The 20,153-nt window shown below is 31.4% G+C and overlaps 2 protein-coding genes across 2 annotated transcripts; both read left to right on the forward strand.

Moving 5' to 3' along the window:
* Positions 1 to 2,381: 2,381 nt before the first annotated feature.
* Positions 2,382 to 8,096, forward strand: LOC108334662 (probable leucine-rich repeat receptor-like protein kinase At1g68400). The gene is made up of 2 exons (XM_017570559.2): positions 2,382 to 3,717; positions 7,301 to 8,096. Exons 1-2 carry the CDS (start codon positions 2,433 to 2,435, stop codon positions 7,900 to 7,902), a joined length of 1,887 nt encoding a protein of 628 aa, XP_017426048.1. The 5' UTR covers positions 2,382 to 2,432; the 3' UTR covers positions 7,903 to 8,096.
* A 6,209-nt stretch (positions 8,097 to 14,305) lies between these two features.
* Positions 14,306 to 19,418, forward strand: LOC108334713 (nicotinamide adenine dinucleotide transporter 2, mitochondrial). The gene is made up of 9 exons (XM_017570634.2): positions 14,306 to 15,119; positions 15,305 to 15,388; positions 15,939 to 16,045; positions 17,101 to 17,149; positions 17,329 to 17,438; positions 17,543 to 17,637; positions 18,112 to 18,200; positions 18,320 to 18,414; positions 18,888 to 19,418. Exons 1-9 carry the CDS (start codon positions 15,038 to 15,040, stop codon positions 19,266 to 19,268), a joined length of 1,092 nt encoding a protein of 363 aa, XP_017426123.1. The 5' UTR covers positions 14,306 to 15,037; the 3' UTR covers positions 19,269 to 19,418.
* Positions 19,419 to 20,153: the final 735 nt, after the last annotated feature.

The raw sequence follows: 20,153 nt of genomic DNA on the forward strand, positions 1-20,153 counted from the left end.
ACATTAGATACAATAAAAGGATCACAAGCAATTACGATGACATGATCAGATGGAAACACAGTAAGTGAACAATTAAACTTAAACTTAAAGTAGAGGGATAACAAAGTGAAGGTGACATTAGCTAAAATGAAATAATGACTAAGAAAAGGAGAGAAACATGTATACACTTTTTGTTATCTACTGAATCCTAAAAAGACATGTTTATATGATCTAGCAATAATTTATCAAGACAGGATCAAAATTGTGAACAATGCACGTGAACTAAAAAACTCTTAGTGGTAAAAGATAACGAGGTTTATGAGAAAATAAAATAAAATGTGGAATTTTGTTAAAAATAATACATCTTGAGTAATCATCAATATAAAGTGATGAAAAATTGAAATTTTGAATTTGACTTAACACGACTCGGTTCTTAAATATCATAATGAACAAGGAAAAAAAGAAACAAAACATGTTGTGAGACACTTGTAAGGAAAGAACTATGACTGTATTTTTCTAATTAACACAACTCACAAGACAAACTTGATAACTCATATGAACTTGGAACAACCTACTACATCTTGGCAATGCTAGAAAGACTCAACTTAGCATGAATGAGAAAGAGAGAATACATGATCAAACTAACATGTGCAAATGTTGTAGATGATAAAGACCTGTAAAGCATAACATCGATCAATTTTGTGACCAAGCTTGTGAGAATGCTCACACTTGTGACGCTTTTTGCATAGCTTATAACAATGATTGTCATCATCATGTTAAGATACCAATATTGAAGAGTCATCAAAGGTGACTAAAGAAGGTATTTTAGTGGTTGGCTTACTTGACACACGCAAAAAGGTGGAACAAGTGGAAGTAAATGTACGTATAATAACCAAAAATTTGATCATAGATATGCGAATAATCATTAAGAAGTCCATGTAAAACCAAAAACATGAAAAACTTTTATCGTTCCTTTTTTTCTTGAGAAGGAGTAGAGAAAGAGGCAATTACAAATTTTTGAAGTCATGGAGAACATGAACTTTATCTAAATATTCATCCATTGTACCAATAAGATATATGGGAGTAACAATATTTAGGATATTTTGACAAATATCAAAAAGATGTTGAGTATCATTGTTGTATGATGGGCGCCCACGCAACAACCAAATATACCAGCAAGTATATTGGGTAGTTTGTAGTATATAAAGTGTCGTATCCACAAAATTTTGGTAGAAAACACAATGTTCTAACTAGTTTGGTTGTTGATAATATAGTTAAAATGATTGTGAAATGTATAAAACAGATTTGTTTCATGAAAATAAAGTAAGAGATGTCAGAAAACAATTTGGATTACAAAACGAGTAACTTTCAGATGATTAAGATGTGTGGAATAGATTTAAAGCTTAGGATCGCTAAACTTCAGTATGATTCTTTAATGACTACTTGAATGGATCACCTGATTTAAGATAATGACTATGTATCCAACTACAATCTTATATCAATTCCTAACATCTAAATGTAGTGTTGTCAAAATGGGTTAAAATCTGCGGGCCAACCCGGCCCACCACAAGTTCGGACTGAGTTGAGTTTGAAAAAAATGTAATTTTTTTATACGGGTCAATTTTCAAGCCGATCCACTCATAACCTGACTCACCTGGGTTGAACGCGTGGTGAGTCGAGTTAGATGACCAACCCACCTAATTTAATTTAATTATTTATTATTGTGTGTTTCAATATTATTAGATTACATTTTTTTTATTGTATTGTGATAACGACTTTGGTAATCATGAGTCCGAAACCTTTAAATACATGTCAAAGGTAAAGAGGTATATGATTGCATTTATTATAAATTTAAGATTTTAGTGTGTCTCTGATTTAAGCGTTAGAGTGTCTCTGACAAGTATTCACTCGTACGATTTGGAGTTCAAACGTAAAAAACATAGAAAAAATTTAACTAACTATGTTCAAGACAACTTAAGTTAACCTTAACAAAAAAAATGTGAATAAGTGTTTTGTAAAAATCTTCCGTCACCATGAGAATTTAAAATAACTTCAATTTGATTAGAATAAAATGGTTGAGAATTATCACGACTTCCTCGTATGAAGGTCGTGTCACTTTAACAAACTTACTTGTAATTTTTTTTTAAATTACCATAATTTTAACTTTAAATTGTCCCATCATAAAAAAATATCACTATTTTTATAAATATGTAAGTAGAATAACCAGCATTTTATTTTCCGTAGATGATAAGTTATAATATACATTCATTGTTATGTAACTAAATTATAATTGCATTTTTATACGACCAAATTACAATGATTTTATTTATTTATTTATTAAATAATTTAATTTTAAAAAAAAAGTTGTTGTCGACGTTTCTTTTCTTTATTTTCCATTTCTGCTGGCACTAATACTAAACCAACCGCTGCGGTTTCATCACTGGCAGCACCAAATGGCAATGGCATTAGCGTCACTCCCTTCCCCTTTCCTCTTCCTTCTCACCTCTATTTTCATGTTGCTTTACCTCTCCCTCCTCACTCACTCCATAAACCCCGACTTCCACCCTCTAATGTCGTTCAAAGCCGCTTCCGACCCTTCCAACAATCTCGCCCAGTGGAACTCCACAACCTCAGACCCCTGCACTTGGTACGGTGTCTCTTGTCTCCGTAACCGTGTCTCTCGCCTCGTCCTTCAAGACCTAAACCTCACAGGCTCCATCCACCCCCTAACCTCTCTCACCCAACTTCGTATCCTCAGCCTAAAACGCAACCGTTTGAACGGCCCCATCACCTCTCTCGCCAACCTCACCGCGCTCCGCCTTCTCTTCCTCTCCCACAACAACTTCTCCGGCCCCTTCCCCGCCACGCTCACCTCTCTCTACCGCCTTGATCTCTCACACAACAGTCTCTCCGGCGAAATCCCCCCCACTTTCAATCGCTGGACCCACCTCCTCACCCTCCGCCTCGACTCCAACCGTTTCCGCGGCCGCATTCCCAGCAACATCAACCTCTCTCGTCTTCAAGACTTTAACGTCTCAAACAACCTCCTGACGGGTCAAATACCCGAATCGTTCTCGGGTTTCCCTGGATCCGCGTTTTCTCACAACCCGTCCCTCTGCGGAGCTCCCTTGCAAGAATGCATAGCCAAAGGCAAAAGCAGAAGCAAAGGCGAGGCAATCATCCCGGCCCTGGCTTCCCCATTGAAGCCGCGAAACGACACCGGTTTTTCCAAACCCCGCGGGCGGGAGAGAATAATGGGGGTGTTGGTCTTGGTGGGTATTGTGGTGGGGGACGTGCTGGTGCTGGCTTTGGTGTCGCTGCTTCTCTACTACTATTTCTGGAGGAACTACTCTGCTGCTGCACAATTGAGAAAAGAGGAAAAAGAGAGGAGGAGTTGGAAGACGGTGGATGAGTATAAGGGTGATGGAATGGTGTTTTTGGAAGGGGTGAGGAGGTTTGAGTTGGAGGAGCTGTTGCGTTCGTCGGCGGAGTTGTTGGGAAAAGGTGCGTTGGGGAGTGCCTATAAAGCCGTGCTTGACGACGGAACTGTGGTGGCGGTGAAGAGGCTGAAGGAGGTTAGTGTTGGAGGGAAGAAGGAATTCCACCAACGAATGGAAGTGCTTGGAAGTTTGAGACACTCAAACGTTGTTAGTTTGAGGGCTTACTGTTTCACCAAAGACGACAAATTCCTCGTCTCTGATTACATGTGCAACGCTAGCTTCTCATTCCTTCTCCACGGTAAGTAATGCTTTTTTACTCTTATTATTATTTCAACCCTTTCAAATTACAATAAAATTATTCTGCTTAATGTAGAGAAGTAAGAATTAAAAAAAAAAATCTACTTTTTTCAACATACCTCATAAATAACTTTGGATGAATTTCTTGATAAAATTTAGAATGAAATTAACAAGTTTAAATATTTGAATTAAAAAATTATCCATAATAGGGAAGTCAAATCTCCAATTCTGACAACATTTATGAAATTGTAGGAACCTTGTCCATTTCCATACCTTCTGATTCAATTATAAACACTTATCATGAGAATAGTTGTTAAGTTTATTTAATATATATATATATATATATATATATATATATATATATATATATATATATATATATATATATACATAAAGAAGCATTTTTCTTAAACTAGGATGAAAATGATATATTTAAATTTAAAGATAAGAGTATTTTTTAAATAATAACATCAAATAAGATTTAAAAACACTACAATTTTACATATAGCTAAATCAATTAGATTTTTTTCCCCTTATATTTAGTTTAAGAAGAATATAAATTATCCATCTCTAGCTCCAAACTAAAACTCAGGCAATATACTTTTTTTCTCTGGTCTTCTTTATACATATGTAGACTCTAATTGCTGTGATTTTCTACTTTACTTAACCTAAGTTATGAAATATAATTATCCTTTTTATTAATTTTTTATTTAATTGTATAATTTATTTTTTAAATTAATAAAAATATCAATTTCATCCCTCAATTTTTGAAATTTATGTAATATTACCTTTTCCAATATTAACAAATAATGGTACGTGACAATTACGTGTCACTGTTTATTCTATTAGATATAGAATCAATTCACTATCATGATTATGAATATTACGATAGAAAATTTTCTCAATAATAGAAACAATATTTAATGTATTAAAACAAAAGGATATATCAGTTTTTTTATAACTTTTTTTCATAAAAGCATTTAGAATGGAAAAATAAAAAAAATTGCTGAAAATTAAAATCAACTATAGGCTTTTTAAAAAAAAAATTAGTATCTCAATTTTTTTTAAATATATATAAATTACTTTTAAGATATGAAAAATTCATTTATATTTCTTTTACTTTATTTTAACTTTCTTTCTTTTCCATCTAATTTTTTTAAAAAATAATTGTGGAAAGATTCCTTCGTGCTATCAAAGAAAATCTAGTTCTTAAACTATTGTTTGAGATTTTCTCAGTAATTTTAAAAAATTTTCAATTTATAATATTTTTATTTTATATATGAGTTCACACACTTTTCACAATATATTTATATTTATTTTCCATCTTCTTCTCTTTAGTTGAAACAGTCACTCTCTTCTTTATTTCTCTTCTTTTATCCTTTCTACTCTTCAATCTAATTTCCCCATTTTTGTCGAAGGAAAGATTAAACATAAAATATAGTGTGTAAGGTTAAAAAATGTCACCACCAAAGTCTGGCACCCAAATTATTCATCCATGATGGTGTAATGAATAAGACAGCCATGCATGTAGGGTACCAAAATCAAACTAGTTATGTTTTTGTTTTTATGGTAGGGGCCCACATTGATCATGCATCTTTCTTTGCATCAAAACATCAACCTGCCCTTCTTCCTTCACTTTCATCTCTTTTGCTATTTTTTCATACGGTAAATTTCAATTTTCTATTAATTTTTTATGGTATTATTGTTAAAAAGTAAACTTTAAATCTAATTTAACCTCACAAAATCAGTTTTTAAAATAAAATTTAAATTTATTTATATATTATAAATTGGTTTTATCTCGATATAAAATTTTCAATCTAATTATTTGTTAAATTTTCAAAGTACAATATTTTAAAATTTTTTTTAATATTATTTAAAACATCAGAGGAAAAAGACCAGTAAAATGAACCAGGAGTAGTAAGGGTTTACTGCTAAGAAGAACAGACTGCATTTCTGTGTTAGATTCTTTCCTTATAAAAGTGAGGAAAAGAACAGACACACTTGATCTATTTTCTTCTTTGCTTTTTGTTCTTTTCTTGAACAACCTTCGGTCTTTTACTTTTATCTTTAGCCACCCAAAGCAGAAAATGTAACTAAAAAAAAGCAAAGTAGGCCAATCATAAACATTTGAACCCTTATACAAAAGTGAGATGCCCATGCTAATATACCATATTAAACTGGAAAAGCCACATTATTAAGATACTTAATGCCATTTTCTTCTATTGATTACCTTTAGGTTATGTATGTTTTTCTTTTTTTAAATTTACTTATTAATTAAGCCTTCTAAATTTAAATTAATTAATTTTAGCCTTTACTTCTTTCCCTTTCATCTAAAACTGATAAACTCTCTCATTTTATACCTAATCAATTGAGGTGATACGATGAATTGAACAACGTCTTCGAAATTAAATTACAGTCAAAATTTTAAGATAAGAAGTCTAACTAAGATTTGAACATCTGAAAGTATGATAGTTTAGTTGATTAATTTTTTTTATGCTTTTTTTTATAAATATATGTAGAGACTTGTGTGTAAAAGGGAGGTTAAAATTAGATTAAAAATGAACTTAATCTTAAAATTAGTTAATTGATTAAGTAAAATTAAAATTAAAATCTAAAATTAAAATCAAACCTTATAATTAATATGACAAGTCTTTACATAAGAAATGACCGATATTTGTTATATTTATCCGACTTCTTTCTCTATTAATTAAAATGTACTAGATTTCTTAAAAAAATCAAATTTACTAAATATTAAAATACAACAGAAAAAGATCACTAAATGAAAAGAAACTTTCAAATAATTTATTTATTTGTTAGCAAATTCAACTCATGTTTAAAGACGTGTTTGAAAATACGATTCATACTTTATTTTATGTAAATTACGTTACTGTTTTGTTTTACATTTTCTCAATTTTGTTCTAGTGCGTCATTCTTCTAATTTTACGTTGGTCATCATTAAAATTTGAGAGAAACTACAGTCGTACAATTTTATTCTATTATTTTCTGAATTGTTTAAATATATTTTTCTATTTATCTGTTGAAAATAAATTGCTGTAAATGTTACAGAATTATATAAAATTTTAAGAAAAGACGGGAAGAATAAGCGTGAATTTTTATATATATTATACCATGATTTTAATTAATAAACTAGAGTGATATTTTATTTTAATTTTTATAAATAGATCTTTAATTTGTTTTAAATATATAAAAATTATTTATATTATTAATATTATATAACACTAGTTAATTGGTTATACACTAAATAAAAAGATTCAAGCGAATACTGGCGGTGTTGTAACGTATTGTTCATATGAATTGTCCCAGAAAGTATATTATTATTTATGTATCTTAAAATGAATACAAGAAATGAAAATAGCTATTGAAAACTTTGGAAGAATAAAAATTGAAGAAAATTATGTTACAGGAATTAAAATAAAAAATGAGATATCTTGTAATAATTTAAGGGATATAAAATTATTTAATTAGTTGGTAATAGAAAAATATTAAAAAACCAAAATAAAAAAATTACATGGGGTTGAGAAGGGGCAAAAGAGTAAATAAGAAAAATGAGTGTCATCCGACAGGTAATCGAGGACCAGGGCGGACCCCACTGGACTGGACAACGAGGTTGAAGATCGCAGCTGGAGCGGCACGAGGCGTGGCATTCATTCACAAACATAAACTCACCCATGGAAACATCAAAGCCACCAATGTTCTTATTGACGTGGCGGGCAACGCGCGCGTCGCGGACTTTGGTCTCTCCATCTTCGCTGGCGCCTCCATTCTAAGATCCAACGGCTACCGGGCGCCAGAGGTATCGGACGGTCGCAAGCAGACACAGATGTCTGACGTGTACTCCTTTGGCGTCTTATTAATAGAGATGCTGACGGGGAAGTGCCCCTCCACCGTGGTGGATCTGCCCAGGTGGGTCCGGTCGGTTGGGAGAGAGGAGTGGACGGCCGAGGTATTCGATTTAGAACTGATGAGCTATAAGGACATTGAGGAGGAGATGGTGGCGCTGCTGCAGATAGCTATCGAGTGCACTGAGACCGAACCTCATCAACGGCTCAAGATGAGCCACGTGGTGAAGATGATTGAGGAATTGCGTCGGGTCCAGATGTTGCCGTGTGATGAAGGGTTGGAATCGCTGTCTGGGTCACTCTCGATCCCTGAAGCAAGTCAATGATGCCGAGGAATATTGTAAATTAAAACATCATCGGATATTGATTATTGTTTTTCAATTTTTTCTAAAATTATTAGTATTATATTTGGGTATTTTTCTTTTGTTTTGAAAATTTTCAGAAACTTTTATTTTGATTTCGTCTATGATTCAATGTAAGCTATGTTTTATATTAGGGAATTAATAGTAAGTTAATTAAAGTAATGTGGATTTTATGAATAATTTTAAATAATTCGCAACTGCTTTTCTTTTTTAGTTTTAATATTTTTCGGAATTTAATATTATTGTTTAAATTAATCTTCCTCGTGTAGTACACACATACAATTTAGATTCTTAGTCGTTTAATTTTTTTAACATTAAACAATTTTGTTTAATACTATTATGTTATCTAGTTATTTATTGGAGATGTTATACATTAGATTAAATTTGTAGTATCTATTTTTTTTAGAAAAATATCATATTGATATTTCTTTTATTGTACTATATGAATCTCTATATTATTATGTTTAAGTGATAGATGGTAGGATGATTATGTGACCCACAAATTATTATGAGATTATTACTAACATTAATTACCTTAAAACAAATTATGATTATGAATTGTGATTATGTTTTTGTCGTTAATCCAAAGTTTATCGAGTTTTAGGTAAAGAAATAAGTGATTGTATTTAATACACATTAGTTATTGTAACTATTTAATGATCACTAACTTTAACATCAGTATATCTTCTGTGTCAGTATATTTTCTGTATGTAACCTCTACTTTAATTAAACTAGATTTGGATTTAAAGATGAACGATAATAAAAAAAATGAGACTTAAATATTAAAACATATAAAACACAATAAAAGAGACAATTTCGATTCTACAACCGAAATATTTTGACATCTAGGATTTTATAAGTTTTTCCAATGAAGAATTTTTTTGGTCCTACAAACTTCTTTGGTCCTAACCCATATAATTCACTTTCAAGCCCTAAACCGTAAATAAATCAAATAAACATCTCTACTTATCATGAATTTTTTCAATGAAAAGTTTTTTGGTTTACAAACTTCTCTGGTCCTAACCCATACATGTCACTTCCAAACCCTAAGTGAGCTAAATAGACATCTCTACTCGTCATTTCCCGAACTTAATATAATTCACAATCTATTATCCTACCACGTAAAAAAAACACATTATGTTATAAAACATAATTACTTAATGTTATTTTTCACCGTAAGGTATTATATAGTTAATTATACATTAAATAAAATTATTCTAGTGATTGGTCCCTTACCAGAGTTGCACACAGGATGATTGAGCCTCTGCTCAGTTATTACATTGCATGAATTTTATGAATACCAGTGCAGAATTAATAAGTAGCAGTGTGCAAAATTTCTAATCGGGTGATGGATTTGTGAACGTTTTCACTGGAAATGTGACAGCTATCTACTATCTCTTAAATGCTATATATGTGGTGATAGCAATGGTGGCCTAGCTATTTAAATGGTATACATGTGGTGCTGGTAAATGGCAGTTCAATTGGGTAGTTTGTACTTTGAAAAGATAAACTATTTTATTTTTATTTGGATCTTTTTGAGTAACTCCGATAAAGAAAATAAAGAATTAATATATATATATATATATATATATATATATATATATATATATATATATATGTAAATGTAGAGACAAAAGAGAAATAGAAATAAATAAGTATTTGCTCAAGCAGCAAAAGATAAAAAAGTGTTGAAGCGGAACTGAAAAAAAAAAAAAAAAAAGGAGTTCAATTGTAATATTAAAGTTGTACATTACTTTTATTTTTGAATTTTCCCCATTTCTCCTGTATTTTCTTTGGGTTTTAAGATTCTAATCCTAAATGGATTCACTTTTATGGCTTCCTCATTAAAACTAATATGAAGTTTCCTTGATCTTGGATGTTATTAAATGATTATGGACACTAAAGTCTTGTTAAGTTATGATAGTATTTGTTTACATGAGTGCTTTACATATATATATATATATATATATATATATATATATATATATATATATATATATATATATATATATATATATATATAAACACTTGAGAGTTAGAGAATTTATCCCGTGTAGACTCTATATCATCTTTAATTCTCTTCTTGATTGAAGTTACTTTTTTATTTGTTAATATAGGGAATTTTATTCTTCTTTTTCCTGATTCTTTGATTTCTTGAACACTGTATTTTACCTACAATTATGTATTCTTTTGTTTAATTTTCTACCTATTCGATCATTCTTCAATTTCATAAGAGTTTTTCCTTGCAAAATAGAGATATTTGATGATTACATTTTTACTTACATTTAGAATATCAAATCTTAACTTTCTTGTGTTTGAAACTAAAGTCACTATAGAATCATATAGTTATTAATTTAGAGTTGTAAGGATTGTTCCTGCTACATAAATAGTTGATGGTTGAAGAGAGTGATCATTCCTCACCACTCACGCCTATTTGCTCAACTCAAAGTCATACACTAGATTTTTATATTTCTCCTTTTGTAATTCTTTCTCTTGTCTTCTGCATGGAAGACTTAACCTTTCTAGTTTGATTTTCTCGTGAGTTCATTAGTAAATTTTTTGAATTTCAGTTTCTGCTCTTGGGTTATTTCATAACACTTCTTGATAATTCAACCTTGTTCTTTAATTGAAGTTCTTACTAATTTTCTCAATTTTAACAATCTTTTGTTGCTTAATTCAAGAGATAAAATTGTGTAAATATCAAACATAGACATTTGAAAACATGAGACATACTTAATGAATTGATTATTAGAAAGTGGATTTTAAGCCTAACTCAACCCCCATAAAATCGGCTTGTAAGGTGAGGTTTACACCTCACTATATATTATAAATTGACCTTATCTCTAGTCGATGTGGGACTTTCAACACACCCCTATCACACCAAGGTATAGACATCTCGTGCGAGATAGTAGAAATTAATGGGTAGTCCGACAGCGGCCCGACAAAGGGTGGAAACAGAAATGCCCACTTAGAACTCGCTAGGATAGGCTCTAAGCATGACTCTGATACCATATTAGAAAGTGGGTTTTAAGCCTAACTCAACCCCATAAAACCGGCTTGTAAGGTGAGGTTTGCACCTCACTTGTATATTATAAATTGGCATTATCTCTAGTCGATGTGGGACTTCCAACATTGATTGATGTTTGTTTGGTTAATTTGAGTTTATTTAAATTTGGATGAATGATCATTAAATGATAAATTTTAAAAAAATTAACTATGAAAGAACTAGAGAATCAATTTGTCATTTAATTTTTTTATTTACTCTTTTAAGCACACCCATTATCAACAAAACTTCCCTTTTTTTTACTTTAACGTTCTTTCAGACTTTTAGCTTATGTTGACACCTTTTGAAATATGTTTACTGAGATTGCAATTAGACGACCTTGAGTTGATTAGCCCTATCTATACTTTATTAGTGTGTTGTGGCTCTAGAAAGGGGTGAATAAAGCTTATATACAAATTCAAACAATTTTTGTGCATACAAATAATCAAAGTAAAAGCTTGGGAGAGAGAAAAGCACACAAAAAGGATTTATACTGGTCCCTCTCACTATTGAGGTTACGTTCAACATCTTAATCAACCCGCTTAAGAAATTTCACTAATAAATTTCCTTGACAATAAACAAGTATCACCTTATCCAAGTTACAACGAGTGTCAGCCTCTCTAGGTATCAGGAGTGCAAACCTTTCTAGGCTACACCAAGTACAAACATCTCCAGGTATCACCTTCTTAAACTCCCCTTATGATCAACAACTCACAAATGAAAATTACAAGAAACATCTCATAGTAAGAGAGTACAACTTAGCTCACAGAGTACAACTTCACTTTTCCAAAATAATGTCAAATACCAACTCCTGATCCAGCAGCACACACACGACCAGAGTGCTTAGTGTTAAAAAAAATCGTCTATAAGAGTAATATATCTAAACTCTCTCATATGTTTTGAAGTTTAACAAAACAACATTAAATGAAATGAGAATATGAGGATGCCATCACTAAAATATTAGGATAACAAAACTCAAATGTTAAAATGTTAAGCTCAAAATTTCTAAATACCTAACATAGGAAAGCCTTAGAAAAACACTTAGGCCTAAACGAGACACTATACTAAACAATTCCAAAAGTTAAAGTGTCTATGAGAGTTGTGCTAAAAGCGAAAGCTATACTATTGAAAATGGTAATCAGTCAAACTCTCAAAAAAACGTAAAAGTGTCTCGACAATGTTTTTGGTAAAATCCCTTTAAAAGTCTCAATCAATATTCCAAAAACTTGTAGAGGACAAACTTGTTAAATGCTCTAGTTGAAGGATGCAGAATATTAAAGTGTTTACAACAGTCTAGACGATACTATGAGCTAAACCTCGTACTTCGTCCAACGATAAAGTCCTTAACAAATAATTGATATCTTAAGAGAAAAGCTTAAATGATAAAATACTACCTAAATGGTAGAAAACGTAAAAAACACTTTGATGTTCTGAACAAGCATTAAATGTCAATAAATGCTCAACGTTAAAAAAAAATAAAAGTGATAAGAGAAAAGGCATATATGCTGCATGCATATCTACTCTATTTTGTGCAGATCACTTACTACACACATCCACCTACTCTATTCGAAATATATTAGAAGTGGACGTTAGAGACAAAGAAGATATTCACAGAATGTTCTTTCCATCAAAAGTCATGTTAGGAAAATAGTACAACCTACTTCTATCAAAGTACTTAAAAAACATGTCTGACAGGTTGATTTTAACTAACGATCGCTTCACACGACATAAGGAAGACACAAGATTCAAGGCAAAAACTCAAGTCTAACGGATATATTTTGATAAGCCTTTAAATAGAAAAAGATTTGAAGAAAGAATCAAAAGAATAACTTACAAAGAGAATTTTTAATGTGTTTTTTAGTGATAATTTTTAAGATAAAGTCTTCTACTATTTTTATAAAAAAAACTTATGTATGAGTTAAATGATTGATAAGACCTAGTCACTCACATCTGGGTTTTGTTCTAGATCTTTTATAAGAGCTTCTTCATAGTGAGAAAATTCTTCTAAATTGGATAATAAATAGTTATAGACTTTCTCTTGTTCTTTGATTTCTTTTTTGTGATTGTGGATTTTCATTTGGAAATCTTAATGGTAACAAGTAAATTTTTCTAGCCTTTTGAGAATCATCTTAAAATCGTACTTGTTAGCAATCCATAGAGTAGATAGATTATATTAAAACAGACCATGATAAAGACAAGGGACTAGATCATGATTACTATATTGTTCCTAAGAACTTGTTCTAAGGTTTGATTGCTTCAAATACGAGATGATCTTGCTTTTTTTGTTAAAACATTCACCGTTGGAATGTTGTCATACTATGATTCTTGTTCATCTTTTTTGTATTTCATTAAGATTTTCTTTAAAGGATTTTGGATTAAATTCTTGTTACGAGGTTTCTACTTGAAGGCTGTTGATTTTCTCTTTTATTCTAGATTAAGATTATTGATTTCCTCTTTGAATATACATCATTTAGGTGTGACCTGATTTTCTACAATTGTAACAGATACTATTTTTAGACTTTAGTATGGTGGTTTGGTTTATGATTTTTCTTCCTTAAATTGTCTTCTAGATTTTCGAAACCATGTTTTATTATGTCTAAATTTAGAATTTGAAGGTTGTTCATGTTTGGTTATCTTTTTCTTCCTAACTTTTTCCATATTGAGTTTTTCCTTTAACAATTTGTATTTAGAGCTTATAGTTTTCACAAAATTTTTAAGACTATTTTTTGTGCAAAAGATATTAATTAACTGCAAATCAAGCTATCATAACGAATAATATCATGCATTAAACTTTTAATCTTACTCCTATCTCCTAATTAATATATATATATATATATATATATATATATATATATATATATATATATATATATATTAATATATTAATTTTAAAAGCGTTTTTTTTCTTTAAGAAATATAAAACCAAAATGGTGTTTTCGCCCCCATTGATGATAAACAAAGACCAGAATTTGCTTTTCAATGACCAAAATAACCTAAATCTAACATATTTTTGAAAAATATAACGATATTTTAATAATTTTTTAATAACAATTTAATATTATCTACTTGTGATATTTGATCGTTTATGATTATTATTGATTATAAAATAATTTTGAATAAATAATACATGTTAAAATATTTTCAAAAATATATTTCGAAAGCATCGTCATCCTTTTAAAAAGTGTGTTTAGATGGGTAATCTTTATTGCAACATGTGCCACCTGGAAAAAAATCGACACATGTAAACTTATTTGTGTTCAACACAGAATCAAGCTAATAGTTTTCCCGTAACAGATAAAGGTGCTACAAAAGATTAATTGCGGCGGCGATGACAAGTAATCCATTTAAATAAAATCGACAGAATGAGTTTTCTTTGAATGTGTTCCTCACAGGTGGCGTCTGGAATAAGCTGTTTTCCTTTACTGTCTCTGCAAATTTAAGAAACATAAACAAAACTAGTTTCTTTCTTCAAGACCCATCAATTGCAGCCATTAAAACCAAGAGCCAAGAAGAATCAAGATCCTTTTTTTTCTCTCACAAAGAAGATTAGAAGATCTCGTCCCTCGTGGGTTCTACACCGTTTATCTTTTGCTGAGCCTTGGAACCCTGCTTCAAGTTGTTTGAACTTAAAGTGAATTAGTTAAAGTGAATTAATTGAGAAATTGAAGAGAATTTCAACGCCCCAAGGACCCAGAAAGAGAAGAAACGATTCAACGAGAGAGAAAAAGAGTGGAAATAACCCAACAATTTCTCATTCTCTTTCAACTTTCAACTCTTGAGACCGTTGATTTTGCTTGGCAATTTTTCATTCCCCGAAGAACACGTTTCAGCCCCTTCGTTAGACCCATTCGCCGCGTAAACAAAACCCTGCTCTCAAGTTAACCCCCAAATCGCACCTTTATTTTTTTTTCTCCTCTCAACACTTGAAACTTTGAAGATTGTATATAAACAAACAAGAATTTAAGATCTGCCATGAAAATAATTCCCTTCCCTTCTTCTGCAAACTAAGGAACTACTTGCCTTCGACTTTGATAAATTGCGTTTTGGGATTCTAATATGAGTAGCAATGGCGAAACTTGTAGTGCTAGTCTCGACATTAGGGCTTTAATTTGTCACGCTGCTGCTGGTGCCTCTGCAGGTAATTAACTTTCGCTACGACCCTTTTCCTATTTTGGGTTCTTTATCATTGGGCCTGTGTCAATTTGTGAATTTTGATTCTCAGTTGCTGTTGTGGTACTTTCTATGCTAGTCTTTTCCAGAACGGCTTGTTTTACAGCGTGACATTCAGTATTGATGGATTAACTATACAATTGCATTGTGCAGGGGCAATAGCGGCTACGTTTGTGTGCCCGTTGGATGTGATCAAGACTAGGCTACAAGTCCATGGCCTTCCTCAAGGGCAGAAAGGTATTTGTCTTTTGTTGATTGTTTAGGCAGGGCTTTAAATTGTGTCCAGTGTGTTGTATTGCAGTGGTGCAATTCAGATGTTGCAATTGCAACTCTTGGTGTGGTCTGAAATTTGAAACTTTTACTTATTGCATGTATGGTTCCACATTTTATGCTACCAGAGTGATCCAATTTATAGCTTTTACATCATATCTCATGATTTATCGCAATATCATGGGTGTATGAGGCAAAACCAAACACGCAGTTAATAGGTCTCTGACAATGCTGTGGTTGAGGTTGAATTTTTGTTAAGATTAAGAAGTTTCAAATCATTGATAATTGGCATAAGTTTATTGGTTCAATGTGTCCTTGAGAAGATTTTGCGAAGGTTTTTTAGAAGTGCTTATCCTTCTGAGTGTTTAGTCTTTGTGATTGTGTCATCAACATGTAGTCTAAATTTGGTGATCTTAGTTCAATTCAAACTGTCAATGATATATAGCTCTATGAAAGAATTATGTCCAGCATTTGTTAAGTGATTAATGTTTTAGCCTAACTTTTGTGGTTCTCCTAGGTAATGTCATTGTCACAAGCTTGCAAAATATAGTAAGGAATGAGGGCTTCAGGGGAATGTACCGTGGCCTTTCACCGACGATACTGGCATTACTTCCAAACTGGGCAGTGAGTTTCTTTTCCTGTTGCCTCTAATTAATGGCTGTTGTAGATAAAGACGCAATTGAAGGCTTTTTGAAACAGTGCCTTGGATGTGCTTCCGTTTTTGCTTCCTTTAAGCATTATTACTCCCATATTCTCATGTCATACATACAAACTATTATACGGATCATGTTTTATAAAAATAATTAATGTGGTCAATTGTCAAAAGGTTTCCCACAATGCAAAGGTATGAGAGAGGGTCATCTATGCAGCTTTATCATTGCATATGCGAAGAGGTTGCTTCCAGATTCAAACCTAAGACCAACCCATCACCAAAGTGCAACTTTCCCATTGTGTCAGGACTTGGTCTCATGCATATCTGATGATAATCTTCATAAACATTGTATTTGTCTCATAATCTGTCTGTGACACAGTCTTCACCAAGTTACTTGCTAATACATTATTTATTACAACTAGTTTGCAAAATTCTGTGTCCTTAATAGGTGTTTTTTCTATTTCATTGTTTGCTTCATTTTGTAATACAATCCACTTTTATGTCAGTCTTCTCTTCTGTTTATTTTTAGGCTTAGCTATAAACAAGTTTTTCCATTGTTCTGAAATATTAACTGATGATCTTTATAATCAATTCTTATTTGCCGCAAAATCCTGTCTGGGTTACAGTCTTTCTCTAAGGTTCTTCCTAATATTGTTCATTAATCATTATCACTGGTTTAACAAAGTATTGGTAAAAAATGTGTTAACTTTCTTTTTTGCTTCATTTTATTATAGAATCTAGTGTTTATGTCAATCTCCAATTCTATTTGGGTCAAGAGATAAAACAAATATTTGCATCTGTTTTAGAAAAAAATGCTCTTTGTGTGGTCATATTATATGTGAAATAAATCTGTATTTAATCATTTACCAGTTGCATCTACTTTGTCCATGAGGATCCTTTTTCAGAGCATTGATTAATCGTATTCTTTTTATATTAGATGATGGATTATCTTTATTTTACTGTTTAATTGTATGATGTTTTCTTTTCATAGTTCATGTTTTTTCAAATAATATTAAGTTTATTGTAGGTTTACTTCACAAGTTATGAGCTATTAAAAGACCTGCTTCGTTCACGCGGTATATATTATCCCAATTCTCAGTACTTTTTACACATTTATGTTTTTCTCTTTAAGCTTCAGGTATACTAAATTTGTCAAAAAGTGATTTTTGGAAGTGAAGTTCTTCAGATCTAATATTTAAATTTGATGGATAGACTATATTTTTATTGATGTTCTTTGTTGGAAATACTCTATCAGATGGTTGCAAGGAACTCACAACTTTTGGACATATGACAGCTGCTGCTGCTGCTGGAGCAGCAACAGCAATTTCTGTAAATCCATTATGGGTTGTTAAGACAAGACTTCAAGTAAGTTTAGATAAAGTTTACTGTTAAAACATTAGTGGTTTTTTCATATTGTTTTTGCCAACACTGGACATTCATTAATTCATTTTTTTCCTGATACCCATTAGACACAAGGAATGAGACCCGATGTTGTTCCTTACAAGAGTGTTCTGTCTGCTCTGACAAGGATTACACGTGAGGAAGGCATAAGAGGCCTATATAGGTCAGTTTCTTTGTCCTGGTTTCAAGTTTAATGTTATGGGCCTATTAAATTATGGCAACCATCTTAAGACAAAACTGTTTTTGTGTCTAATTGTTTTTATTTGCACTATTATTTCCCAATGATCAGTGGTTAACAGATTACATGTTAATTTCTTTTACCCCGTTAATTTTTGCTGGCTCTCTGAGATCAAAATTAGCTCTCTTTTTATATATAATGTTAACAGTTGGATCATTGAGAAAAAATGTCTATTTGAAATGATACATCTTTCTTCATTGATCCTCACCCATGTTTATATAAATCATGCCAAGTTGAGTAGTCCATAGATATAAGCAAACAGCCTTCATGTCATAACTGCTGCACAGTATCAAACCACTTTCCAAGGGAAAAAAATGATTTAGTGAACTGAAAGTGTGATAGCTTGAGTCTGTTTCTGTGTATTTAGTTGACATAGAGTATTTTGTTAATGTGAAACAGTGGCATTATTCCTTCATTGGCTGGCATAAGTCATGTTGCAATTCAATTTCCAGCATTTGAAAGGATCAAGTCATACATGGCAGAAAAAGGTATGCATGGATGCCTAGTGAATTAAGTCTTCATTCATTCAGCAGTTCTTGAAATAAGTGTCTTTCTGTTTTTTTATCTGTACGTGTTGCTCATCAAATGAAACTTTCGGATATTTTAGATAACACAACTGTTGATAAACTAAGTCCTGGAAGTGTTGCCATTGCATCATCAATTTCAAAAGTGTTTGCCTCTGTAATGACTTATCCACATGAGGTATGTATGACCTCTCTCTCGCTAAATTTCTATGTATGGATCATAACCTGAGCATTCCTTTGAGTGACAACTTTGTACTTTCCAACACTTTTATATCACTAACCCTTGTTCGGGAAAATAGAAACACTCTTTGCAATTTCAACTGCATGTTGCATGTTTTCAACAGTAAATCTTATATCGATTAGAGATAAAACCAATTTACAAAATATATAAGTAGGTGAAATATAAGGATGACTTGATGATAAAGTTGGAAGCAAGAGTGGAAAAGGTTATAGGTTCAATTCTTCGCGCTGAGATGTACATGTCGGGGAAAGGTGTTAGAGATCGTATATCAACTAAATATGATATCAATTTACATTATAAGCTAGTTTTATAATATGTAAAAATCAATTTTCTGAAAAAATAAACTTGTTTATGAATGAAAATTTGTATTTTTATAATTAAAAATCCTAATTAAAATTTCAAATTTCCAGGTAATACGATCCCGGCTGCAAGAGCAAGGGCAGGCCAAAAATAACGGGATACAATATACAGGGGTTATTGACTGTACCAAGAAGTTGTTTCAAAAGGAAGGCATTGCTGGGTTTTATCGTGGTTGTGCAACGAATCTTTTAAGAACAACTCCATCTGCTGTTATTACATTCACTAGTTATGAGATGATACAGAGGTTTTTGCAGCGAGTTGTACCCCAGGATAAAGGGTATCCACAAGGCTCTTCTAAACCCAATGAACTGAACAAAGCTCAGTCAAAAGCAGAAGCCAGTGACACTGATAGGGGACAACCACCGTCTCAGTCTAACATGAAAGCTTCGTCAATTCCTCTCGGAAACAAAGAGCAGCTAACACGACATTGATTGATTCACAGTTATGTTTACATTTAGTTTCTAACTTAGAGGATTTTCATTCCTTTTTGTCCAAAGAAATAAAGAAGTTAACAAGGTCATGTTCTCAATCATAATAGAATGGAGGAATATACGTGCCATTTACATTTAAGGTTTTTGTGTTATTCAATCTCTTTTGCTCGTAAATAATAACTTTTTGGTACTTTCTGAATTAGCTCGTGTTCAAATTGGTGCTTTAATTTTTAGTATTTTTAATATTTGATATTCAATAAATATGTTAATTTGTTGTTGAGATTATATTAACTGTCAATATGTAACTATCTTATTAGATATTTGAAGGTGTGTTGGGATGTGACTAAGAGTAATTGAATAAATATCAAGACTAAAAATAATTTATACAATTCAATTTTGGAATATCAAAACCTTATTTTAAGCGTTTAATAATGTAAGCATTTAATAAACTTTTTGCCCTTGAATTTTGGGGTAGTAGATTTTGGTCCCAAATCTAAACAAAACGTTATTAGTCCCTCAAAATTGAAAATGATATATATGAAAGAGGAACTTTATGAGCTTATTAGAAGTTAAATGTGATCATAATAATACTTGTAGTTAAGATTGATTAGTAAATCCTTATACTTACCACAGAAAATTTGGAAAGAACTAATATAAAGTAATGTATTTACTGTGATTTAGACATTTTCAAAAATACTACAAACTTATTTTAAAATTATTAAACGACCCCTACAATATCTAATAAACTTATTGTGAAAATATTTTGCAAGTTTTTTATAAATTCTATTCAAAACTCTCTTTTTAAAGCTCCTTTTTTTCGGTTGTTTTTGAAGTTATCTTATTAAGGTTAATTCCTTACAAGAAAAAAGAGTATATCTTATAAGA

Source organism: Vigna angularis, chromosome 10, assembly GCF_016808095.1.
Source record: "Vigna angularis cultivar LongXiaoDou No.4 chromosome 10, ASM1680809v1, whole genome shotgun sequence".
In the NCBI taxonomy this organism is placed as follows: Eukaryota; Viridiplantae; Streptophyta; class Magnoliopsida; order Fabales; family Fabaceae; genus Vigna; species Vigna angularis.

What these genes read in the sequence shown, in the direction of transcription:
- LOC108334662 (XM_017570559.2), top strand. Translation starts at nt 2,433, where the DNA reads ATGGCAATGGCATTAGCGTCACTCCCTTCCCCTTTCCTCTTCCTTCTC. An exon ending in CTTCTCATTCCTTCTCCACG is followed by an intron (nt 3,718 to 7,300) that starts GTAAGTAATGCT and finishes GTCATCCGACAG; the next exon opens with GTAATCGAGGACCAGGGCGG.
- LOC108334713 (XM_017570634.2), top strand. Translation starts at nt 15,038, where the DNA reads ATGAGTAGCAATGGCGAAACTTGTAGTGCTAGTCTCGACATTAGGGCT. An exon ending in TGCTGCTGGTGCCTCTGCAG is followed by an intron (nt 15,120 to 15,304) that starts GTAATTAACTTT and finishes TGCATTGTGCAG; the next exon opens with GGGCAATAGCGGCTACGTTT. An exon ending in TAATGACTTATCCACATGAG is followed by an intron (nt 18,415 to 18,887) that starts GTATGTATGACC and finishes TCAAATTTCCAG; the next exon opens with GTAATACGATCCCGGCTGCA.